The 27,535-nt window shown below is 42.6% G+C and overlaps 1 protein-coding gene across 2 annotated transcripts; it reads right to left on the reverse strand.

Moving 5' to 3' along the window:
• Positions 1-1,507: 1,507 nt before the first annotated feature.
• On the reverse strand, positions 1,508-14,241 carry snrnp70 (small nuclear ribonucleoprotein 70 (U1)). 2 transcript variants are annotated; one of them, XM_090192923.1, is made up of 11 exons: positions 14,003-14,189; positions 12,213-12,366; positions 12,027-12,089; positions 11,779-11,833; positions 11,622-11,686; positions 11,214-11,276; positions 10,988-11,069; positions 8,575-8,666; positions 4,450-4,551; positions 4,214-4,316; positions 1,508-3,904 (listed from the first exon to the last, which is right to left on the reverse strand). In XM_090192923.1, exons 8-11 carry the CDS (start codon positions 8,651-8,653, stop codon positions 3,079-3,081), a joined length of 1,110 nt encoding a protein of 369 aa, XP_090049049.1. In that variant the 5' UTR covers positions 8,654-8,666; positions 10,988-11,069; positions 11,214-11,276; positions 11,622-11,686; positions 11,779-11,833; positions 12,027-12,089; positions 12,213-12,366; positions 14,003-14,189; the 3' UTR covers positions 1,508-3,078. The 2 variants fall into 2 exon arrangements, with proteins under 2 accessions (XP_090049049.1, XP_036793827.1); XM_036937932.2 differs by lacking the exon at positions 8,575-8,666 and having other exon boundaries at positions 14,003-14,241.
• Between the last annotated feature and the right edge of the window lie 13,294 nt (positions 14,242-27,535).

Consider the following 27,535-nt stretch of genomic DNA (forward strand, 5'->3'; position numbering starts at 1 on the left):
ATGTCTCCTTCCTCTGTATATAAAAAACTGTTTAAAACTGTATAACACAATAGTGTCTTTGGAAAACGGGTTCATATATCCTAAAGTCAATAGTGAATGTGACTATGTATATATTTATTTTGCCGTTAATGTATTTACACAGATACACCTTGTACTGGGGAAAAAAGGCAACTAAAATGTGCTGTTTCGTCGCAACAATGCCACAGATGTCTCAAGTTGAGGGAGCATGCAATTGGCATGCTGACTGCAGGAATGTCTACCAGATCTGTTGCCAGAGAATTTAATGTTAATTTCTCTACCATAAGCCGCCTCCATCGTTTTAGGGCATTTGGTAGTACGTCTGACCGGCAGCTCAACCGCAGATCACGTGTATGGCATTGTGTAAAATCAATTAAATTGTTACATGTTGCGTTTTATATTTTTGTTCAGTATATAAGCATATCATTATAATTATATCATTATACAATTCATGGTATCAGGCAAGATTGGGTCTAGGCTTCAGGTATTATGGGAAAAGCTATTCAGGGTTGTCGCTGTTTTATTTCAATCTCGCTCGCTCACCCGCTCTGAGCAAACCTTTCACCACGGCTGGCAGTGGCTAGCTGGAACATTAGTCTTGCGATTCATTCCATATCCATTTGGCTAGTCTGACAAGCCAACGTACTTCAAAATTGTCAGTCACGGGTCAATAATGTAAACAGATATTAGAAGTGTGTCAAACACATTTAATGACAAACCATGTAACTATTTAGATAAACATATTAATTACCTGTTGCCCAAAGTTCAGCGCAGGTGTTAGCAACTGGTTTGCCATGTTCAGAACATGTGGCCACAGTGAGAAAGATTTGCAGTGGTGACATCAGACCATCCGGTTAAGTAGCCAAAATAATATGAAAGTTCATTGATTGGGTTAAGGTGAACCATCCCTCAAACTAGTGGACCAATGGAGACTCATTGTCTACACCTCCCTCTAAATACCACCCTTCACATAAATACCACCCTTCACAAAAAAAGCCCAAACTTAATCAAACTTGCAGTGAAAGCAAAGAAATCGAGAGCCAAGATGTGAGTAGCATAACCAAAAGGTAGAAAATACAGGCAAGAGCGTAGGCAAAATGGATTCAATAGGATTGGTTGTTGGGAAAGATTAACTGAAAACCTTTAAATAATTTCTGTTTTGCTCTCACTTTAAAATGTGTTTGCAAGTTTTGGGGTTTTGCTTGATGTTAAATACATTTTGCTTTCAATTGTTTAGTTTTTGATTAACACATTTCACTCTTCCTTGAAAATACGTTTACATTAGCAACTTTTATCGTGTTTACAATTAATTTTTGTCTAAATGCAATACTTATGGGGTGAAATTTGCCCCATGAAGTATGATTTAGTTCCTCCCAGTCACTGGCCCACACTCCAGTACAGTAGGTGGCAGCAATGCACCATAATGTCGGATGCCAACCGACGATAAACCTGGTAGTTTAGATTACTGAAAAGGATGACCGACTAAATGTTCAATATTTAAAATAAAAAAAACTTTATTTCAGAAGAATCAGAACAATTCCATTCAGGGGGTTCCCCATCTTGCTTTACAGAATAAAAATTAGCAATATTGGCCAACTCGTAGACATGCACTCTGCAACACATTTCCTTACTCTCCCCCCCATTTTCAACCTTGTTCAATAACCAGGTTTCCATCCAACCTTCTTATGCAAGCAAAGTACGGCAGATAAAAAGTAATGACAGGCCTGACGGAAACAAATGTCAACTAGACAAGGTGGAATGTGTTGGTAGAATTAATTATGCGAGAAATGTCAGTGGAAACACTTATGCGCAAATATTGATACAATAACCATCATATCTACGTAAACTTGGGAGTCACGCGTTGACATGTGGTCCTCCCACTACGACTAGTCGGGAAAGCGTGCGGTTCATTAAACTACAGATTAAATCAATTAATATAACTCGCAGGGTGGTGAACGTGTACGGTAATTAGCTTGATGTTACTTTCCAATAAATACCCAGGGTCTTATTCTGGTGACATGATAGTCAATGCTTGGCTGCTGTTTGAAAAATAAAGACTCACTCTCATGTAGGCTATATGTGTGCTCTAGCAAACTTCGTGCTGTTGGTTAGAGGACATATGCCAATAACAAACGGGGCACACGCTATATAACACATTTTTTTGGTAACAATCAGTGGGGTTAAATGCGATAAGGAAAAGCTAGTTCAATGGGTTTCGATACATCGGAATTTAACGGCAAAATGCATTTTTATTTTCACTAGATCACGCAGCCTTTTATTTGCAACAAGTCAATTGGATGGAAACATCTTTGGTGGGAAAATGCATATAATGCCTTATGCACATAAGAATATTTGCATGAAAATCTGTCGCCAATTGGATGGAAACCTAGCTATTGGTGTACATTTTCTTGAGAATAGATAGACATACGGGTCCAGACAGTTGAGTAAGATGTTCTCAGGGTTGTACTTTAAATTGAAAAAGGAACATATGAAGGCTCAAATATATATATTTTTATTTTCTCATCTGCTTTTGTGGGATCATGGATTGATACAAATCACTTGGGGGGGAAGAATGTTACAAAACCTAAACAACTTAGCCCCTATTAAACAACCCCAAAAAAAACAACCCAGGTTGAATTAACACCAATAGATATTTAAGAAAAAGAAATATTTGAACATAACTATGCAATCTCTGCCTCACTCGTAAAGGGATTGTAATCAGACAAGTACTTGACAGAGCAGAATGTCAGATTAAAGTTCCGGTTGGGGGAAGAGCGTGAATGTCAAGGGACAGTGAGCACAGTTCTCAGTTTGGAACAGAGGGACGGGTTTGAAATAATTGTTTTGTGGTGTGGACCTTTTGTGGGGGTTCAAATACAGAAGAAACAAAACCCTACTTAACCCATAAAGACAGTTTGTTATACCTACACTGCTCCGTTGTGGCTTCTAACAGGGCAGCACCTCAATACAGTATAATTCACACAAACAGGGAAGGGGTATGTGGCTTTGTTGTATATATAAAATAAAAAAAACAGGAACTTAAAAATGGCAACGCCCCGCTTAGTACTCCTCTGCCTGGGTCTCCACCTTGTAGCCGTTCTCATTGGAAACGTAGCCCTCCCCCGACTGCACCGACTCCTGGTCCATCATCAACCCATCCTGGCTGTTCTCCTCTGGCTGGGGCGGTGCTTCCCCCGCCTCCCCGTTACCCACATCGTCCTGCTCGGCCGAGGGGGGCAGGAGAGAGCCATGCCGGTCTTCCCTGCGCTCCCCGCCACCCCGCTCCCTGTCTCTCTTATGCTCCCTGTCCTTCTCCCTGTCCCCCCTGTGCCTCTCTCGGTCCCTCTCCCGGTCCTTGTCCCTGTGGCTGCGCCTCCGGTCACGGTCCCGCTCCCTGTCTCTGTCCCGCTCCCTCCCGCCGCGCTCCTCTCCCACCTCTCCCCCTTCCTCACCCACACTAGGCTCTTCAGGCATCTTCTCTCCTCCCTCCCCCATCATACCATCTCCAAGCCCCATGCCCTCATCCCCCTCGCCACCCTTGCCCCTCTCCCGGTCTCGCTTGCGCTCTCTGCTGCGGCTCCTCCTCTTCCTTTCACCCTTGTCTCTGCTCCTCTCCCTGCTATGACTGTCTCCACCTGGTCCTCCTCCCCCTCGCTCCCTCTCTCGATCTCTCCTCCTGCCACCCCCTACGCTCTCCTCTGCGGGCCCTGCCAGGCCCAGACCCCTGTCGCCCCTCTCCCTGGAGCGGGAGCTGCGCCTGCGTCTTTCCCGGGACCGGGACCGCCGTCTTTCGCCACCGCGCTCTTTCTCCCCCCCACGTTCACGCTCACGGCTACGCTCTCTGCGCTCCCCTCTGGGCTCAGGTCCACGTTCGCGCTCTCGTTCCCTGAGGTGAAGAGAAGGGCAAAAATAACAGTCAACTGACAAACCGCTACAGAAAACTTCAAGTCAGTCACACCAAAATGTCCAATCCCAAGTCTATCGCTAGCCCATACCCTCTAGACTTGCATAGATCCAAAATAATTGGATCGATGTAAATAAGGAATATGGTAATAATTCCCCTTTGTCTTCAGATAATTTTTCTATATTGCTACATCTATCCATTTCTTTCAGGTCTAATGGATAGGGCCTATTTAGAATAGGGTAACATAACCCTCTCTTAGTGGACCACCAAGAGCCCAGTGTAGTTACTCACCCTCCAATTGGGGGGTGGTCATCGTAACGTGAGGTGTCGTCTCTTCCAGAGTGCTTGATGTTGACGTCAGCCCCGCCTCTCCTTGTCCCACCAAGACCACCGCCTGGTTGAGGATACATTAAATTTGTCTATGATTTGTATTTAAAACTGACTAACATTAAAGGGATTCATAAAATGGCCAGTGCGAAGAGAATCTGTTAATTATACAGTCACAGAAATCATGTGCAGTTCCTCACCTAGCCTGCGGGGATGCCATCCCTTCACAGTGCGGCCTCTCTCAACATCCACCAGCACTCTCCTTCCATCGATCTTCTTCCCGTCTGCATGCTTGTAGGCAGCTGGAGGAAAGGGGGGGGGGGGGGGGGGGAGGTGATGAGAGAAAGGTAGAGGGGTAAGATGGAGCTCTGCGGTTTCAAAGGTAAGGTTAACAAAGAGTGCATGAATATACTGACCAGGAGCAGGTGAGGTAGTGTGGAGCTGCTCTCTGGGCAGACAGACCATGTAGTGGTAGACCTTTTTCCACCACTAAATGCTACATTTACCTGCACATCGATCTTTTTTGAAGATGTACCACAGTAAGTATTTTGTTGTGCAAGCACTTTACTTCAGTAAATCTTTATTTTGAAAACATTAAAGAGGGATAAAGAAAAGCATTCTAGCCGCAAATTACAAGTGATAGCAGATAGAAATGTTTTTTTTTTGTGAACTACGCATTAAATCATTCAAATCTCAAAACATTCAATTTTATTATATGCGTTATATAATATATTTAAAAAAAACATTGAAGTTTGGCCTATAATGATTGCACTGTTTCACGTGGAGCACCAGAGACCGAAAAGTGAAACGCTGCTTAAAATAATTTAAATCTTACTTAGGTCAAGTGACCACACTGTTAGAGGGTCAACCTCTTACTGTTGCATGGCTCCTTTTACCTTGAAGCTAAAGGTCATAGTTTAGACCAGGGGTACTCAACCTACATGGCCCAGAGCCTGCTGCTTTTCTGTTCTGCCTCAATTGCCAACCTGGTTTCCCAGGTCTAAATCAGTCCCTAATTAGAGGGGAACAATTGGGGGATGGGGAGTTGAGTTTGAGGAGATTAGACCAATCAACGGTCTTGACATTGCCCACGACTATAAGCTAATACATCTAAGGAAGCAAGCAAAAATGCTCAATATCAATTATATGCATACCCTTAAATTATAGTGTGCCGCATGAAAGGCTCAGGTAGCTTTGGCTAAGATTTTTACCTACAACTATGCATTTAAATTGCTCCATAGTGATTTTGAAAATACACAGCCTTTCATAACTATAACTTTCATCTCATGGGATTCTGTGTAAAAATGCATTAAAGCTACCAGTGTCAGCTAGAGACCATTACCAATAATGCATTATTACTGAATATTGCGTGTCCCTAGTGGTTAGCCTAGAGTTTAAGAGTGGTGGGACAGTAACCAAAAGTGTGCTGGTTCAAATCCAAGCGGACTAGGTGAAACATCTGTCAATGTGCCCTTGAGCAAAGCACTTAACCCTAATTGCTCCTGTAAGTCACTCTGGATAAGAGCGCCTGCTAAATGAATTAAATGTAAACGAGTGGTCCAAGTAGTTGACAGTACTTTGATGTGGAGTGCATTTGAGAGCCTGTTGTGAAAAATGCTTGTGCACTTGAAATAAGACAGTAATTCATATAGCAACATACTATTTATTATATTACCCAACCTGACAAATTGATGAGAAATGCATTTGTGCATGTTCACCTAATTGTCACATCTACAACTTCTTACCCAGAAGGAACATCGAATATGAGTCACCTCCATGGATCAAACAGCCACCCACTTAGTCTAGCCTCTTATAGGTGGAATTGGGGATTTTATACCAGTAGCCAGGTTTCCACCCAATTGGCGACAGATTTTAATGCAAATATTCCTAAATCTGCGTGAAAGAAAATGTGAATTTTCCCACCAAACCGAATTGTTGCAGATAAATCAGTGCGTGATGACGAAGTTCATGTATATTTATTTTTTATACAAACATTTAACAACCAATTGTCACAAACTGTTGCGTTTAATAGTAAATGTGCCTACGCTGGTCTTGGCGTGTGCTCTAGCCAACAGCTCGCATATACAGTAAGGGTAGGCTAGTCTACACAAGATAATGGATGAGAGAATATTTTGTCAAACAGCAGTCAAGCATCATGTCACCAGCATAAGAACATAAACATTTATTGGAAAGGAGAATCAAGCTCGTCGCCATGCACTTTCATCACCATGTGAAGTTCATCATTCATATTTTATCTGTAGCCTATTTTTGCATGGTTGCCAGAGTCGTAGAATTGGAGTCGCTTGACTCCAAGTTATTACTTCGATAAGACAGTAATTACTATCAATATTTGCCCCTAAAAGCACTAACACCGCAATTTCACACAATTAATTTTACAGAAAGATCCCACCTTGTCAAACTCCTCATTAATAAAATTGTACCGAAACTTCATGTTTCCATCACAGCTGTCGTGATTTGCTTTAATACGGTATGACTTTTCAAAAACTGGATGGAAACGTGGTTAGTGACAAACCAGGTGGATACTGCCCTGCAAATGTTGACACCTTAGGCACGTCCTGCAATAGCCATCATCACTGGCACGACCACTTCTGGTGTTCTTAGCCCCCAGTTCAGTGAGACATAAAATACCAGTGACATTGGTTTGAATATTTACTCCAATTGCCAGAATACACAACCTTGTATGACAATGCTGCTTATTACACAAACATATCTTCTTACCCTATACATGTTGTGCTTCAGACTATAGTGAGGCTAATGTAAATTAGGTTGCCTTACATACAACCTCTGCGCTTGTAATACTTGTCTGGAGGGGGAGATATAGTGGAGGGAATCATCGCGATATGAGAAAATGTGTCAAGTTATATACACATACCTTAGTGGAGGCTTTATGGGCTGCTGTGTTTGTTTTGACCAACTATCTTACCACCACCTGGACAAGAGCGCAGTGTCGGACTCAGAACCTCCGGGAGCATAGTGCTTCCAGTTGCAAGCCAAATTGGCAGGCTCCAGCCACTGCCAGATTTAACACCACAGTCTGCAGCTTCCGAGTCAAACTCAGAACACACACACAAATATATACTCCCTTGGCCCAGACAGTCTTGGGATCAGTCTCTTATGACCGAAGAATTCGGCAGGATCCATGATGACCCATCCTGGCCTCTACACTGGTCTGCTGTGGTAGACGATCCAATGGGAAACGGCAGAGGACTCTTTCCTCTTTATATCCAATTAGAGGGCCTTACCAGAACCACTCGCTTTTATAGCCAGAGGGCCTTACCAGAACCCCCTCTAGATCATAGCAAATCACTGTACTTTCATGACACCTCACAGGTTTATACTACCAGGGGGCCTTACCACAACCCCTCACTAATCAATCCGGGTTTGTCTTACCACAAACCATAACCTTCTCAACCAATCAGAGAGGACTTCACTCAAAGGGGGGTGGGTTGCCTTAACTCAACCCCAAAAAGAAGGCCTAGTACATTCTTACTATACAAGCACACATATGGTGCATATCAAAAAATAATAATAATTAAGACACAAAAGGTATGCACCTAGAGCAAATTAGATAAGTGTTTGGTGTAGGCTAGAATAAATGTAGGCAAGTTCAAGTGGTGACATGTTTCCTCACTTGACTGGCTCTATTAGCTGTATACACCGGATCCTTACAATCAGCTGTGGTAAAGAGATCTGGGGGTGAGATGACTGCCATGTCTGAATGAGCTACCGCTATGCTCGTCGACATCTGCTCTTGCCTAGTTATATAGTAGGGACAAAGCTACATATGTGCATAAGTATGTGCCTTCCTGTAAAAGTGTTGAGTCCCCTCGTAAGCCTATTCTATTAAAGCCAGCTCGACGCACACAAGAAAAGACCTTAACTTACAATGCTAGGGGATTTCGTTTTGGGCGTGTGGTCTTTTTGATGCAATGTTATGCAAAAAAAAAAAAACATTTTCGTAATGATTATGCAAGAGAACCTGAAAATACTGTTTCAGACAACAAATACTAAAATAGTAAAACCACCTAGGCCTATATGTAAAAGTATTAAAAGGGATACATCTGAGGTGGCTTTAACACAAAAGGAAAACTCAAAAGGCACCCATTAACTGACTAATGGCCTGGGGGTGCGTTCAATGGTCAAAGCACCAGATCAGTCTTATCAATGTCAGTATTGTTCAAGCAACATTTAAGCAGCTTCAAAAAAAAATGTGCTTTGCCCATTGAACGTAGCTCCTCTTCCCTAAATAGGAGGATGGAGGGTGGAAAGAAAGCTTACCCATCATACAAACCCATCATACCAACCATATACTGAGCTGTGGTAGTAGGGTGTAGATGTATCATAACCATCATCATCTGCAAGCCAGCTCTGGCCAATAGCCATCACAGATAGGCGGCTGCAGTGGCAATGAGAACAACAAACAGTTAATACACTGCAGAGCCAGCATTGACATCCCCTCACAAGTCAACCCTCACCTGAGTCACATCATACCAAGGGTGGGCGACCTTGGTCCTGGGGAACACTATTCCCTGCCTGTTCATTGCACCCTGGGTGCATGACCCTAAGTGTTCCAGCAATGAATCAGCGACCACATTCCAGGCCAGCTACACTGCAGTCGCGCTGTGCAGACTTGCCTCATCACCAACTAGCAGTCAGGCGTCAGATTCTTATTTTATATGATTTTTAGCTGACATGTAAAACACCTACCCAGGTGTTGTGAGATCTGGCAAGTAGTCGGCCTGGAAGGTGGCCAGTAAATAGCAATCTTAGAGAGCAACTGATTTACACCTGGAACACCCTTCTGCCTGATAATTTGTTTAAATTCGATCAATGAGAATAATACCAGCTGGCATGGTAGCTCGCCAGGACCAGGGTGGAGGACCACTGATATGAGCTGATAGAAATGGCCCAGTGTCACAAAAGCACAGAGATGAGGGTACCCAAGTTAACCAGACAAGTTAGGGGAAAGAACTACCCTGTTGGTGACCTGTAGCTTACCGTTGGTTGTCCAACCAGGAAACCTACCTGTTCCACTGATGACTTAACACTCCTAACTATTACAGGCCTAACCTACAGCAAGCAAAGACATTCAACGTGACCAGAAGAACAAGGCTTAGAAGTTGTTTATACATACAAAACATAGGCCAAACCTTCCCACCAAATGGCACCGCCACATACATGTGTCATGGCTGGACTAACTGCACTCACTCAGACAAGTGCAGTACAGAAACCCGTTCGTAGCATTACTTGAGTTAGTCAAGAGGTCATCATGCGCCACACAAGACAGACATCACACAAAACTCACTCAGCACCTTGTTTCCCCTAATTAATAACATATCGCCATTCTAAACTCAGTTGTAAAAATGTAAAGGATGGATGGATTTTGGGGACCCTTGCGTTCAGAGTTCTAATCTTTAACTCGTATGGACCGTGGGTCCATATTTTTAACCCACTTCCCAATAGGCTTGGGCAGTATACCGTATACCGGGGTATTTGGAAAAAGACACGGGATGGTTTTCCCATACCGTCAACACCGTTTAAACTATTTGAGGTTCATTACATTTTATTTGTAGCTACTTAAGTAAACACCCACAATCAACTTGTGCAATACGTTAGGAGACAAAGAACAGAGTTCTTCATTTCACCTGTCACATTATTATGAAGCTTACAGTAGTCCCCAGTCATGTGGTGCTTGTTCACAGGCACACAACTACAAGAGAGACCAGAGCCATGGGAGTGACTCACTGTTGTGCAGCATGCGCCAGGTGATTTAATTACACTATGGGAAGTCTAAAAGTTAACTGCCTAAAATGTGCCAACTTCTGCATTTGGTTTACTAATTTAGTAGCTAGTTAGCCAACTAGCTAAGTGGTTAGCTTCTTCTAAATCAAGCGTTCACTTGGTAAAAGCAGAGAATAACCTCCTGGATCAAGAGCCTCGCTGGCAAATATTGGTTTTGTGCTTGCAGCAAACTATCATTTGAGTTACAAAATGTTAGCAACGCGGTCGTTAGCATTCTAACCGGCAATACCGAATATCCCAGTATGACACAAGGTCGGTATGAGGGTATGACAATCTGGATACCGCCCAAGCCTACTTTCCAGCTAGTTCTCCTTCTCTGACCCTTTTCATACCATTGTGCCAATCCAAACCATACTCTGCTGGCTTGGATACTTTCCATTCATGTCCTCGCAGCATAATCAGGCCAGCGCAGTACAGCTCGGTGTGGCTCAGCAGTGTGAACACAATTATTATTATTTTTTTATTTTATACATTTGGCAGATATTAAGAGTGGCCCTAGGACTATGGATAAATGTGAAACCATTGCTGATCCTGGCCCTTCAAAGGGAAATCGCACCAAGGACAGCATAAGCTGCTTGTGCTGTACAGAAAATAGCTACATTTTAAAAACAGAGCCTAGCCAGTTTACTCCATAAAAGGTGCTATTCAGTCAAGAGGGTTCCTCCTGCACTGGGCAAGAGTACAAGGTGCTGATGGGGTTACTGACTTTTAGTTAACCCCAACTGGTACAACTTGTAAAGCTATAGTGAAATTCTAACCATTTGTATGGCCGTAAAATTGATCTAGTGAATTTTTTTCGGTACCTTTCTTTTCAGTCCTTCAAAAAAATACTATCCCACCCACATACCATCCCAGCATTCAGACTCATTTGAGATTAGGTGGGTTATGAGGGGGTTGGTCTCTCATGGTACTCACAGTGCATGTCTCTCTCGTGCTCGTACTCTATGAAGGCGTAGCCTCTGGGCTTCCCTGACCTCTTGTTGTAGACGATGTAGATCTGGAAGAGAGCGACTATAATAACGCTAGCTGAACAAGCTGTGGGGGGGGGGGGGGGCACACAGAGGACCAATTGCCACTAATAAATGTCTCATAAATTGTATTATAAAACCAAAGGGTGGTTTAGGAGACAGACTAAACTTACCCGTTTGATGGGTCCGTAGACCTCAAACTCACGGCGAAGCTTGGATTCCGTGGTGTCATAATTCTGCAGCAATGATAACACAGTTAACATCGATCCCATCAGAACTTAGCGGAAACCCCCTTTTCAAATCAAATTTTACTTGTCACATGCGCCAAATACAACAGTGTAGAGTTTACTGACAGCCTGGTCTTAGAGTTGTCTTCAGAACACACTTCTGGGCTTCATACCATTCAATAAAAAATGTAAGTTATGCTTCAAGAAGTGGCTGCCCGGTTTTCATTTTATTGCGGAGAATGTATGCTTAATTTGTTATTAATCACTACCTGGCTTTTGTATCAGTGGCCAAGACAGGATGGAAGGTAAAGATGCCATGGAACATGGAAGGTAGCCTGTATAATGCACACTTACCACACGAGCCACAAACAAGGTCTTGAAGGCATCCCCCTGAGCATTGGGGTCATTGTGTGGATCCCCTAGAAGGTAGAAGAAAATATTATATATAACCTGACCATCAACTTTCAGTAAATCGTATGAACGTCACAAAAGCTCATCCATGTCAACTTACAGAGCTTCAGTTCTGTCTCCACAACCGTCTGCCTCCTCTCGATCTTCTCCCTCCTCTGTAAAACAGAAACAGGTTAGCTAGGCCCCTCAGACTCAAACCCCAAATTGTTACTTTATATCTACATTAGAGCCATGTACTAGTACACCCCACGGAAGATTTCCAGTCTTATTCAGATACGCATTGAGGTTTGACTAAAAAAGTCAAAAGAAATGGCCACAAAGGGAAGCGACCCCTCTACCAATGCTCACCTTCCTCTCCAACCTCTCATCGCGAGTTTCTGCCCTAGTGGGGGGAGGGGCATCTCTGGGGTCCTATCAAAACAGTCCAAAAGTTGAGGGCCAAAGGCATTCAATCAAATAATATACAAAACAGCCAACTATCCATCTCATTCACAAAGAGTTTAATTGCACAAGAGCTAGGTAGGTTTGCCTTACCTCAAAATGCCTGATGAAGGGAGCGATGCCACAGTATGGCTGGTTGTGGTGTTTTTCATGGGGAAGCTTCTCCAACTGGGTCAGAAATGGTATGGGGTCCCGGGGCGCAAATAGGGCCAGCAGATTGGGGGGTAAAAACTGGGTCATCTTTCACCTGCAGCGAGAAAAAGAGATGTTTAGTTCATAAACTACGTAGTTACTAATAATATGCAGACGGAGTTGCATCAGTGTTGCCATTAAACAGTGTGGACAGAGCCACAAAGGCTTGGAGGACCATTGTGACAACCATGGGCAGCTCAATTTCTTCTGCAAAGGTAAGGCAACATCTTACTTTCATGTGTGGAACTAGCTTCGAAGCTAGTGTCTAGGAGAACTGATCAATGTTACCAAACAAAGCTCAATCTTCCCTTATCTGGAAGCTTCAAGGAAAATAACACATTTACAAGGATAGCTAGCTAGAATAGTGAATGGTTTAGGCTGACTTCTGGTTATTCATATACACACAAAAATATAAAAAGCAAAAATGTCAGATTTGACCGAGTTTGTTCATAAGGAAAATCAAACAATTGGAATAAATGCATTAGGCCATAATGTATGGATTTCACAACTGGGAACACAGATGTAGCCGTTAGTCAGAGATACTTTCTTGGGGGGTAAGGGCGTGGATCAGAAAACCAGTCAGTATCTGGTGTTGCCACAATTTGCCTCATGCAGCGTGACATTTGCATTGAGTTGATCAGGCCTGTGGAATGTTGTCCCACTCTTCAATGGCTGTGCGAAGTGGCTGGATATTGGCGGGAAATGGAATACCTTCTGGTACACGTCGATCCAGAGCATCCCACACGTGCTCAATGGGTGACATGTCAGGTGAGATTGCAGGCCATGGAAGAACTGGGACATTGTCAGCTTCTAGGAATTGTGTACAGATCCTTGTGACATGGGGCCGTGCATTATCATGCCGAAACATGAGGTGATGGATGAATGGCACGACAACGGGCCTCAAGATCTTCACGGTATTTGTGCATGAAAATTGTCATCGTTAAAATGCATTCGTGACAGACAAATGTTATTAGTTATCTGTAGCGAATGCCTGCCCTCAACGTAAACACACCACTTAACCCCCCCCCTTGCAGGCAAGTGTATAAATAGTGCACACAGCCATGCATGCAATCTCTATAGACGTAGAATGGCCTTACTGAAGAATTCAGTGACTTAACGTGGCACCATCACAGGATGCCCAACTTTCCAACAAGTCAGTGTGACAAATTCCTGCCCTGCTAGAGCTGTCCGGGTCAACTGTAAGTGCTGTTAATGTGAAGTGGATAGGGGTTCTTGCAGTTGCAGGAATGCCCATATGCAGGAACGCCCCGAATTTCGGGACGCAATTGCACCTTTCTCTAGACTAAAACGAACAACGTCACCAAATGTAATCATAATATGCGCACAAACTGTTCCAAACAGTTTCGGATGAGGACGCCTTTAGAGCTAGTTGTCTGGCTTCCAACTAGACACCTCAGTGTTGGGCTAACGTTAGCTAACAACGCAGTCAAACAATGGACCACCCTGGATAACGTTAGCTAGCCAATCCACCAACGCATTTAAGTTAGTTAATTGCAGGAAGACCAGACACCTAAAACGAAATATGGCACATTTTAACATGTCTATTTTAGTTAACGTTACATATTCCAGTTTAGTTAACGTTACATATTCCAGTCTACCTAACGACTGTCCACCATAGCATAGGCCTCGTGCCGCCACTCAGGGGTACTATACATTTATTCCCTACTCACCTCAGCTCTTCATTCAATCCCTTTAAAACTCCGAGAGCCCGAATCAGGCAACGTGGAATAAGAGCGTGCGCTCTATTTGTTCAAAGCAAGATGTTTTCCCACAGATGAATATTCTTCAGCAACCGAGAGACACAGAGGATTCAGCTTGGTTAGCTTCTTGCCAGGGGGAGGGAAACGATCTGTCCTCAACTTAAAATGGCGGTACGCCGTAAAGGGACGACAATATCGCAACAGTTCCTCTAATGTTTCACGACACTTCGGGCTAACTTACGTGATACCTGGTTTCTCAGAGAAGAATGGGAAGAATCTCAGGTTTGGCATGAAATCTTTCCAAATGTGAGATGTTTGTTTTGAACGGAGCTGTCAATCCAGCAGATTGTAACATCTCTGAAAAAAATACTGTAACCTACCTCGGTGTAAAGATCACCAAAAATCTTAAGGCTGTGAATTATCTTAATTTGAACCCTGTAACTGAATCTGTCTACAAAAAAATTATCCTCATGGTTAGGGAGGGATTTAAATCTTCAAGGAAGAGTGGTTTTATCCAAAACTGAGGGGCTATCCTATCTTTTTTCATCTATTGACATTCCCAAATTTACTTGCTGTACCTTAGATAGGCTTTTGTAAAACTTCATATGGAAAAACAAGCCACATAAGATAAAAAGAGATGTTATCGCCAACAGGGTTTGTGATGGCGGTCTAAATGTCTTCGACTTCACTCTCTTCAATCAGATATCAAAGGTCAACTGGATTAAAAGGTACATAAAAATCTTCATAGTTTCTGGAATATTATACCTCATTTTGTTTTTCAGAAGTTCAGAGGGCTTAATTTTTTTCTTCAATGTCCATATATTGTGGGTAAACTTCCTGTGAAACTGGCGGCTTTTCACAAGCAGGCTTTAATGTGCTGGGCTTTGTTGTATAAACACAACTTTTCACCTCATAAATGTTTTATATGGAACAATGGGTCGATATTACATAGAAACAAGATGTTATTTAACCATAAATGGTTCTCGAAAAACATTGTCCTTGTCAGCCAATTAGTTAATATTAGTGGGAATCTATTTACACGGAGAGAATTTATGGAAAGATACAACTTTGTGGTTTCAAGCAAGGAATATGACACTGTTATTAAAGCTATACCTAGTGGGGTAAAAACTTTACTTCAGAATAATGCATATTTTGGAATATCTCTGATTGTAAGCGATATCCAGGTGAATGGCATTGGTCTACTAGATAGGAAATTCAACAATCGTTTATTAAGGGATATTTTCTACAGGAAGTCTATTCCCTCTGCGATATTTTGTTGGGCTTCATCGTTTGATGTAAACTGGCGCCGTGCTTATGTAACGGATGTGAAATAGCTAGCTAGTTAGCGGTGGTGCACGCTAAATAGCGTTTCAATCGGTGACCTCACTTGCTCTGAGACCTTGAAGTAGTGGTTCCCCTTGCTCTGCAAGGGCCGCGGCTTTTGTGGAGCGTTGGGTAACGATGCTTCGTGGGTGACTGTTGTTGATGTGTGCAGAGGGTCCCTGGTTCGCGCCCGGGTATGGGCGAGGGGACGGTCTAAAGTTATACTGTTACATTGGTGCCGTGACCCGGATCACTGGTTGCTGCGGAAAAGGAGGAGGTCAAAAAGGAGGTGAGTGTAACGGATATGAAATAGTTAGCGGTGGTGCGCGCTAAATAGCGTTTCAATTGGTGACGTCACTTGCTCTGAGACCTTGAAGTAGTGGTTCCCCTTGCTCTGCAAGGGCCGCGGCTTTTGTGGAGCGATGGGTAACGATGCTTTGTGGGTGACTGTTGTTGATGTGTGCAGAGGGTCCCTGGTTCGCACCCGGGTATGGGCGAGGGGACGGTCTAAAGTTATACTGTTACTCCACACAAATTTATGGTGACCAATAAAGTAAAGGAGATCTCCTTTAAGATTATCCATAGATTCTATCCGTGTAATAGCTTGATTTCTAAATATACACCAGATGTTACCAGTGAATGCAGTTTTTGTGAACTAGAAACTGAATCTAATGAACACTTATTCTGTCATTGTTTTTGTAGTGAAGTGTTCTGGACTGATGTAAAACTATATCTTGGCCTCAAATTGCATACAACCATTGAAATGTCTAAGTTTGACATATTATTTTACTACACTGATTTCATAAATCTCTTTATTTTATTTGGAAAAATGTTCATACACAAATCAAAATTTATGAAGAAAAAGCCCCTTTTCTTATTTTTTTAATCTGATTTGGAAAACTATTTAGAGTCTTTAAAACGTATACAAAACAAAATGTTTTAAAAATGTATTCGCTTTATGTCTGTATTTGAATTGATATAATGTGGATTTGTTTTTTTTCTTTTTTTTTCTTATTTCTTTGTGGAATCCCTCTGGCTGTTATGTTTTTGTTTTGCATGTTACTGTTAATAAAAATGTATATTTATTTTCATCTGCTGACATTTAAAAAAAATACAATTTTAAAAAAGGGAAGAGAGAGGCCCAACTCAGGGGAAAATATGTCTCCCTCCAGCAGGTGGCATTTTTCGTTGTTTCACCCATCAAGCAAGGAGTTTTTGTATGGAGGTCAATGAAAGAGTGTCGAATTTGGTCAACAATTAAAAAAGAATGGCTTATTTTCAACCTGAGGTTTATTTGATCTAATAGATGTTTCATAATGCTTAAGTTGTTATGAGTGTACTGATATAAGTAGGACACGTAACATCCTGACAACTTTGAGAAAAAAACACTTTATATCAGGGTTGTCTCGAGATGGATATGCATATTCATGGTATAAGGCTAGTAGCATAGCATATCTCTCCATTAAATACAGGCGGCTGATGTCAACAACCCTCATTGAATTAAAAATTGTCAAAGACTAGCTCCAGCCTACCTTTTTTTACGGTCGGATGCCAAGCAGTTGTCATACCAGGCGGTGATGCAACCGGTAAGGATGCTCTCAGTGGTGCAGCTGTATAACTTTTTTTAGATCTGGGGACCCATGCCAAATCTGTTCAGTCTCCTGAGGGGCAATAGGCATTGTCATGCCCTCTTCACGACTGTCTTGATGTGTTTGGACCATGATAGTTTGTTGGTGATGTGGACACCAAGGAACTTGAAGCTCTCAACCCGCTCCACACCAGCCCCGTCGATGTGAATGGGGGTCTGTCCAGACCTCCTTTTCCTGTTGTCCACGATCAGCTCCTTTGTCTTGATCACGTTGAGAGAGAGGTTGTTATCCTGGCACCACAATGCCAGGTCTCTGACCTCCTCCCTATAGGGTGTCTCATTGTTGTCGGTGATCAGGCCAACCGCTGTCATGTCGTAAACAAACTTAATGATGGTCTTGGAGTAGTGCTTGGCCACACAGTCGTGGGTGAACAGGGAGTACAGGAGGCGACTAAGCACACACCCCTGAGGGGTCCCGTATTGAGGATCAGCATGGCAGATGTGTTGCTGCCTACCCTTATCACCTGGGTGCGGCCCATCAGGAAGTCCAGGATCCAGTTGCAGAGGGAGGTGTTTAGTCCCAAGGTCCTTAGCTTAGTGATGAACTTTGTGGGCACTATGCTGTTGAACACTGAGCTGTAGTCAACGAACAGCATTCTCACATAGGTGTTCCTTTTGTCCAGGTGGGAAAGGGCAGTGTTGAGTGCAATTGAGATTGTGTCATCTGTGGATCTGTTGGGGAGTTATGCAAATTATAGTGGGTCTAGGGTTTCTGGGATAATGGTGTTGATGTGAGCCATGACCAGCCTTTCAAAGCACTTCATGGCTACAGACGTGAGTGCTACGGGGCGGTAGTCATTTAGGCAGGTTACCTTGGCGTTCTCGAGCACAGGGACTATGGGGGTCTGTTTGAAACATGTAGGTATTACAGACTTGGTCAGGGAGAGGTTGAAAATGTCAGTGAAGACACTTACCAGTTGATCCATGCATGCTCTGAGTACACGTCCTGGTAATCCATCTGGCCCCGCGGCCTTGTGAATGTTGACCTTTTTAAAGGTCTTACTCACATCAGCTACGGAGAGCGTAATCACACAGTCGTCCGGAACAGCTGGTGCTCTCATGCATGCTTCAGTGTTGCTTGCCTCAAAGCGAGCATAAAAGGCATTTGGCTCGTCTGGTAGGCTTGCGTCACTGGGCAGCTCACGGCTGGATTTCCCTTTGTAGTTCGCAATAGTTTGCAAGCCCTGCCACATCTGACGAACGAGCCGGTGTAGTAGGATTCAATATTAGTCCTGTATTGACGCTTATTGATGCCTGTTGCCTGTTTGTTTGATGCCTGTTTGTTTGTTAGTCTAAGGGCATAGCGGGATATCTTATAAGCGGACGGATTAGTGTCCTTCTCCTTGAAAGCGGCAGCTCTAGCCTTTAGCTCGGTACCAATGTTGCCTGTAATCCCTGGCTTCTGATTGGGATATGTAAGTACGTTCACTGTTATTGATGCACTTATTAATGAAGCCGGTGACAGAGGAGGTATACTCCTCAATGCCATCAGATGAACATATTCCAGTCTGTGCTAGCAAAACAGTCCTATGGCCAGATAGAGAAAATTCCTAATAAGACACTTTAGTCATCAAGACGTGATTTGCATCTCTGGCAGGTATCCCCCATTCAGAGGGTTGCTGTAAGCCCTCGGCAGGCCACTTTTGCATTTCTGTCATTTAGCCTCCATTCAGAGGACCGCTTATACGTCCTAGGCAAGCCATCCAGCCCTGAGTTAATTTGAAAGACAATAGCCAGAAATTCTCTAATCTCAAATTCAACCTGCCCCCTTCCAGCTAACCACTTCAGCCTACATTTGTTGTGATTTAAATTTGATTTGATTTATTTTCCAATGTAAAAACAAAATAACCACACACAAGGAAACAATGCATTAACAATAATTGAGTTTGACACCAAAGTTATAATAATTTATAGTTTATAGCCATTAAAAGCCTACATCTTTTCATTAGTTTTATATACTAGGCTATATTTTCGAGGCAATACCAACTGCTCCTATCAACTGTTCCAGTTGCTTTCTTAAAGAGATGCCATTCCCTAAACCGCTTCAAACAGTGTTGATCACTGTCATTAAGGGTGAAATGATCTGTGGTCATGAAACCCATTCTACTCTAAAAGTATTGACGCCATTAATACACAGCCTGTCACGAGATACTAGGAGTGGTGGGTGGAATCAGGCGCAGAGAGCAGGGTTCAGTAGATTGTCAATTTATTCTCCGGCGCACAAAAACGGTCACACCAACACACATACATGCATACAATTGACCAGCCCAAACACAGGACCAAAATAGTCCGGAGAATACACACACGAAAACCACCATACAACAGAGTAACAAAAAACAATCCCGCACAAAACAAGGGCTGGACAACCTACTATATATATAAGGACGCTAATTAAACTAAAATACACACAGGTAAAACTAATAAGACAAAACCAACAGACAAACAAAAAAAGGATCGGTAGTGGCTAGTAGGACGGTGACGACGACCGCCGAGCACCGCCCAAACAGGCAGGGGAGCCAACTTCGGCGGAAGTCGTGACACAGCCTACATTTTAATTTAATAAAATGTCATTCCATGGCCTGTTTATTGCTCCAAACTATGTTCAAATCGAAGCCACAGTCAGCGTACATATCCTGATTCCTGCTTACAAGCAAAAACTAAACCAGGTGGTAAGGGTAGGCAACAACATGTCTGCCACACTGATTTTCAACACTGGAGCACATCAAGGGTGTGTACTTAGTCCCCCCCTGTACTCCCTGTTCACCCACGACTGCGTGGCGAAACACGACTCCAACATCATCATTAAGTTTGCTGACAATAGAGGGCACGACAACACCTTTTCCCCCTAAGGAGACTGAAAAGATTTGGCTTGTGTCCCCAGATCCTCAATAAGTTCTACGGCTGCACCATCGAGAGCATCCTGATCGGTTGCGTCACCGCCTGGTATGGCAACTGCTCGGCATCTGACCATAAGGCGCTACAGAGAGTAGTGCGAATGGCCCACTACGTCACTACGGCCAAGCTTCCTGCCATCCAGGACCTATATAGTAGGCGGTGTCAGAGGAAAGCCCATAAAAGTATCATAGACAACAGTCACCCATAGACTGTTTTCTCTGCTACTGTAAGGCAAAAGGTACCCGGAGCGCCAAGTCTAGGACCAAAAGGCTACTTAACAGCTTCTACCCCCCAAGCCATAAGACTGCTGAACAATTAATCAATTGGCCACGGGACTATTACATTGACCCCTCCCCCCCGTTTGTTTTGTACACTGCTGCTACTCGCTGTTTATTATCTATGCATAGTCACTTCACACCTACCTACATGTACAAATTACCTCAACTTACCTGTACCCCCGCACACTGACTCGGTAACGGTACTCCTTGTATATATCCTCGTTATTGTTATGTTATTGTGTTACTTTTTCTTATTTTTTTATTACATTTTTTACTTTAATTTATTTGGGAAATAATTTCTTAAATCTTCTTGAATTGCACTGTTGGTTAATGGCTTGTAAAGTAAGCATTTTACGGTAAGGTTTACACTTGTTGTATTCGGCGCATGTGACAAATAAAGTTGGATTTGATTTGATGTGTTGCAACTTGCAAAGTAGATTTCAATAAATAGCCTACATTGCTAAACTTTAGGAACCCATAGCCATTTAATTTTGGAGGATGTCAGCCTTTTGAACTGTGACCCCAGATAGTGGAGTGTAAACTCGAACCACACCCTTTTCCCCCTCCTTTACGAAGTAATGTTATTTGCATTAGATATACATAGGTTGCTACAGTCTATGATGTATACTCTCCTACAACTTTGCCCAAAGAGAAATGCATGCTACTTACAGTAGGTGGCGGCACCTCTTAACCCCTCACAGAAGAAGATGGAAAGACCAACGTCATCAACAGGAAGTTAGTAACCATCCTCCCTCGAATGTGGTGGTAGCTGTAGAAAAATGGTGACGGAAGGATTTTGAAACTAAAGAACAGTTTAATTGTTTGTATTTACCACCACCGAACATTTTGAAACATCAAATATACACTAGTGGCACACGTTTAGTCAAAAGATAGATTATGCATTAATTTGTTGGCCTGGATTTTCAATCATGGAGAGCGATTCCATTGGTTCTTGAGCAAAAAACCCACCCATGCAGAAAGGAAAAGGTATACTAGGATTGGTTAGTGGGCTTGTCGCGTCTACTTTATCATCAAGGCCAATCCATTAATTGTCATTGTTGTTGGATGGGGGGAAAAACCTTTCTCTACTACAGATAGTTTTTTACTGTGACTTGTCTTGTTTGTTTGTAACGTTACAGCTTTCCTTCTTGTGTTACATGTCAACATACAGACTATTGACTATTTAGAATTGATTAACAGGGCAAGATGGCGGACTGGCATACTTGAATTAGTCAGTAAAGATATAAAGGAGTTGAAGGCGAGCCTCGAGATTAGTGACGAAAAAACTGCGACAATGGAGATGGAAACAAACAAGCTAAAAGGTACAGTCAATAAGATGGAAACGGACATTAATGAACTTAAAAAGGAAAACATGTTTTCAAGTGAAGCCTTGCTTGAAAAACAGACTTGATCTATGAGGTAAAATCTGGTACTTACTGGTATCGAAGAAAAAGAAAGCGAAAATCCTGAAATCGTGGTGAAATAATTATTTCTTACTTAACTACAGATCCCAGGCGATGTTGTCAGCAAAATCCAACTGAACATGTACACCGTTTAGGACAGAGATATGAGCGCCCAATTGTTGCCAAATGTTCATTCTTTAAAGATAAAATTATGGTTAAAGCCTGGGTAAAAGACTCACTGGCATGAAAATAAACATGAATGATCAGTTCCAGAAAGAAATTCCAGAACGCGAAAAGTTCTGTACACACTCATCAAGGAGAATAGATTAAAGGGGAAACGTATAGCTCTCATAGTCGATAAACTGTATATTGATAACCAAATGTTCCGAGACACCAAGAGTACTCCATGCTCCTCTAAATATTACAAAGTTCCCATAGAGGAGTCAAATAATAATACTATCCATGATAGGGATTTTTATTTAAAAAAAATATATATACATTTATACAGTTGAAGTCGGAAGTTTACATACACTTAGGTTGGAGTCATTAAAACTCGTTTTTCAACCACTCCACAAATTTCTTGTTAAACAAACTATAGTTTTGGTAAGTCAGTTAGGACATCTACTTTGTGCATGACACAATAAAAATTTCTAACAATTGTTTACAGACAGATTATTTCACTTACAGTTCACTGTATCACAATTCCAGTGGGTCAGAAGTTTACATACACTAAGTTGACTGTGCTTTTAAACAGCTTGGAAAATTACAGAAGGCTTTAGAAGCTTCTGGCTTTAGAAGCTTCTGATAGGCTAATTGACATCATTTGAGTCAGTTGGAGGTGTACCTATGGATGTATTTCAAGGCCTACCTTCAAACTCAGTGCCTCTTTGCTTGACATCATGGGAAAATCAAAAGAAATCAGCCAAGACCGTTCATCTTTGCCATAATGACCATCGTTATGTTTGGAGGAATAAGGGGAAGGCTTGCAAGCCGACGAACACCATCCCAACCGTGAAGCACGGGGGTGGCAGCATCATGTTGTGGGGGTGCTTTGCTGCAGGAGGGACTAGTGCACAAAATAGATGGCATCATGAGGCAGGAAAATGATGTGGATATATTAAAGAAACAGCTCAAGACATCAATCAGGAAGTTACAGCGAGGTTGCAAATGGGTCTTCCAAATGGACAATGACCCCAAGCATACTTCCAAAATGGCTTAAGGACAACAACGTCAAGGTATTGGAGTGGCCAGCACAAAGCCCTGACCTCAATCCTATAGAAAATGTGTGGGCAGAACTGAAAAAGCGTGTGCGAGCAAGGAGTCCTACAAACCTGACTCAGTTACACCAGCTCTGTCAGGAGGAATGGGCCAAAATTCACCCAACTTATTGTGGGAAGCTTGTGGAAGGCTACCCAAAATGTTTGACCCAAGTTAAACAATTTGAAGGCAATGCTACCAAATACTAATTGAGTAACTTGAAAGCAATAAAAGCTGAAATAAATCATTCTCTCTACTATTATTCTGATTTTTCACATTCCTAAAATAAAGTGGTGATCCCAACTGACCTACGACAGGGAATTATTACTTGGATTAAATGTCAGGATTTGTGGAAAAACTGAGTCTAAAGTGTTTGGCTAAGGTGTATGTAAACCTCCGACTTTAACTTTATATAGGAAAACAATAGCATACTACACTATACCATTCAAGACAGGGAATGTTGTAAAATAATTAGTATTTGACTTTCTATTTATAGTATTTCATAAATACATTAAGACAGCATTAGTAGAAAGGACAATTAGAAAAATAATACATCTTCAAATATAAGGAACTGGAACACAAAAGTACTCAGAATCAACATGGTAGGGATAAAAACACAGCAAACAGAGGACATAGAAAGCACAGTATGTGGGTATGTGCAAGTGTATTGTAATGGAAGATCGGGTGTGTGTTTTTGTGTCTGGAAAAGTGTGGAGTTAAGGTTTGAAAAATAAAATGGATGCGAATACCAGAGCCCATGTGTGTCTGTGAGCAGGGGTTGTGAGAGAGAGCTTTCAATTTTGTGCAGATATGGGATATACATTTTTAAATAAATTACAAATATAGTTTAGTTATTTATTATCTTATCATGATGGAACGGTCCCCAACCCTATACCCTAGACACCCACCAGAGAGACCCACACACTAAGGAAAATTCCTTATCTGTTGTATGTGCCTTAAGTAGCCTATACACAGTCAAAACATAAAGATAAATGCGGTCAGAGACCAACTAAAGCAGCACCGCCCCCTCAAGAGTCTGAGCCTGCCTGGCAGGGTTGATCCTACAAAGCCAGTGCCCCCTGATGGGTGAGCATAATATACAAGTAATTTCTCAAAGCTGTTAATTAGAACCTTGACGACCTTGTACCTAGCCGGTGGAGATTCCGGTGGGGTGCCCTCACCCAGGTAGTGGCAGAGTTGGTAACACAAGCTGCAGTAACCCATGGTAACCCACCGGACAATCAGAGAGGGGGCAAATTACTGTGGCCCTGGTGGCACGGAATTATTAAAGGTCTGACTGCACAGAGATACTTGGGAAAATGGTGCAAATGTGGGACCAGCGTGTGTGTTTCAGGGAAAGGGTACCTGATCTCCAACAGCTAGGACTTGAAATTGGTTAATCAAATTTCTATTTTTTGCCCACATTTTCCAAAATGTTGCATCCCTTTTCAAACAACTGCAACTGTATTCGCACATCAAGTCATTTCTTGAGTTGGGCTTGGGAATGGAACAACTGTTGAACATCTGAGCTTGTGGTTGTTTGTGGGGGAGAGGGGTCGAGTGTGTATGTGTGTATGTATCCCACATCTGTTGCTATTTGGTACGATGTTAGGGACAATATAGGGTGAATTACAATACGTGCTTGCCAAAAATGTAATCTTTGTAATGGCAATACTGGTTATAGGTAACAAACCTTCGTATGAACCACCTCCATTATCACGCATATTATTTGTGAATTGTGGAAAGAATTGTGGAAAGTTTTTATATAAATTTATTGATAACTACACTACCGTTCAAAAGTTTGGGGTCACTTAGAAATGTCCTTGTTTTTGAAAGAAAAGCAAAAAATATTTCCATTAAATAACATCAAATTGATCAGAAATAGAGTGTAGACATTGTTAATGTTGTAAATGACTATTGTAGCCAGAAACGTCCAAGATGGCATAACAGTCAGACATCCTTTGTCCTCATCTTGTCGTGTCCCCTGTATATATATATATATATATACAGTGCCTTGCGAAAGTATTCGGCCCCCTTGAACTTTGCGACCTTTTGCCACATTTCAGGCTTCAAACGTAAAGATATAAAACTGTATTTTTTTGTGAAGAATCAACAACAAGTGGGACACAATCATGAAGTGGAACAACATTTATTGGATATTTCAAACTGTTTTAACAAATCAAAAACTGAAAAATTGGGCGTGCAAAAAATAGTATTATTTACCTCAAATCTGAAATCCACAATAGAAGATAGCCAGAAGCTATCCAGAAGCTAACCAGAAGCTAGCCAGTTTACTGGCTAACGTTAGTATTCAGCTAACCACGGTTGATGGTCATCAGCTATCCTTTAGCTCGAAAAGCTATCGCCAGTTTTGCACAACGCGACTCAGACCAGAACATGCCGAACCTATTTTTCTCTCCATATCCCCAGATTTCAACCGAAAGCTCTGGACATTTACACCTGGATCTCGCACCTAGCTAGCTGCTATCCGTGGGACTATTGGCTTATGTCGATCCTGGAGCAATCATAAATTATTCCGGAGCTAGCCAGCTGAAGAGTTCCATCAGCCACTCCAGGGCTACAATCACCTATCCGGACCCTAGCCTTCATGCTAATCGTTAGCTGTCTTATCGGCTGCTATCTGAATAGGTCTATCGGACAATTTTTCTTTGGTCACTATAATTATATCTATTTTGCCATTTGGATTGATCTCCTCTACGACACGGAACCCCACTAATCTACCGACAGAAACGCACGAGGTGGCTAAAAACAGACTATGCTAGCTTGCTACCGATGGCCCGGCTAGCTGTCTGAATCGCCGTTACCCCAACCAACCTCACTACTAATTGGACCCTTATGATCACCCGACTAAGCATGCCTCTCCTTAATGTAAATATGCCTTGTCCATTGCTGTTCTGGTTAGTGTTTATTGGCTTATTTCACTGTAGAGCCTCTAGCCCTGCTCATTATACCTTATCCAACCTTTCAGTTCCACCACCCACACATGCAATGACACCACCTGGTTTCAATGATGTTTCTAAAGACAATATCTCTCTCATCATCACTCAATACCTAGGTTTACGTCCACTCTATTCACATCCTACCATACCTTTGTCTGTACATTATACCTTGAAGCTATTTTATCGCCCCCAGAAACCTCCTTTTACTCTCTGTTCCGGACGTTCTAGACGACCAATTCTCATTGCTTTTAGCCGTACCCTTATCCTACTCCTCCTCTGTTCCTCTGGTGATGTAGAGGTGAATCCAGGCCTTGCAGTGCCTAGCTCCACTCCTATTCCCCAGGCGCTCTCTTTTGATGACTTCTGTAACCGTAATAGCCTTGGTTTCATGCATAAAATTAGAAGCCTCCTCCCTAAGTTTGTTTTATTCACTGCTTTAGCACACTCTGCCAACCCGGATGTTCTAGCTGTGTCTGAATCCTGGCTTAGGAAGACCACCAAAAATTCTGACATTTTCATCCCAAACTACAACATTTTCAGACAAGATAGAACTGCCAAAGGGGGCGGTGTTGCAATCTACTGCAAAGATAGCCTGCAATTTGAACTTCTACTTTTAAAAATCCACCTCTCTAAAAACAAGTCTCTCACTGTTGCCGCCTGCTATAGACCACCCTCTGCCCCCAGCTGTGCTCTGGACACCATATGTGAACTGATTGCCCCCCCATCTATCTTCAGAGCTCGTGCTGCTAGGCGACCTAAACTGGAACATGCTTAACACCCCAGCCATCCTACAATCTAAACTTGATGCCCTCAATCTCACACAAATTATCAATGAACCTACCAGGTACCATCCCAAAGCCGTACACACAGGCACCCTTATAGATATAATCCTAAACAACTTGCCCTCTAAATACACCTCTGCTGTTTTCAACCAAGATCTCAGCGATCACTGCCTCATTGCCTGCATCCGTAATGGGTCAGTGGTCAAACGACCTCCACTCATCACTGGCAGAGGCTCCCTGTAACACTTCAGCGAGCAGGCCTTTCTAATCGACCTGGCCGGGATATCCTGGAAGGATATTGACCTCATCCCGTCAGTTGAGGATGCCTGGTTGTTATTTTTTTAAATGCCTTCCTCACCATCTTAAATAAGCATGCCCCATTCAAGAAATTTAGAACCAGGAACAGATATAGCCCTTGGTTCTCTCCACACCTGACTGCCCTTAACCAACACAAAAACATCCTATGGCGTTCTGCATTAGCATCGAACAGACCCGGGATATGCAACTTATCAGGGAAGCTAGAAACCAACATACACAGGCAGTTAGAAAAGCCAAGGCTAGCTTTTTCAAGCAGAAATTTGCTTCCTGCAACACAAACTCAAAAAAGTTCTGGGACACTGTAAAGTCCATGGAGAATAAGAACACCTCCTCCCAGCTGCCCACTGCACTGAGGATAGGAAACACTGTCACCACCGATAAATCCGCTATAATTGAGAATTTCAATAAGCATTTTTCTACGGCTGGTCATTCTTTCCACCTGGCTAACCCTACCCCGGTCAACAGCACTGCACCCCCCACAGCAACTCGCCCAATCCTTCCCCATTTCTCCTTCTCCCAAATCCAGTCAGCTGATGTTCTGAAAGAGCTGCAAAATCTGGACCCCTACAAATCAGCTGGGCTAGACAATCTGGACCCTTTCTTTCTAAAATTATCTGCCGAAATTGTTGCAACCCCTAT

This window comes from Oncorhynchus mykiss, chromosome 12 (genome assembly GCF_057628025.1).
Source record: "Oncorhynchus mykiss isolate SJ-2025 chromosome 12, ASM5762802v1, whole genome shotgun sequence".
NCBI classification, from domain to species: domain Eukaryota; kingdom Metazoa; phylum Chordata; class Actinopteri; order Salmoniformes; family Salmonidae; genus Oncorhynchus; species Oncorhynchus mykiss.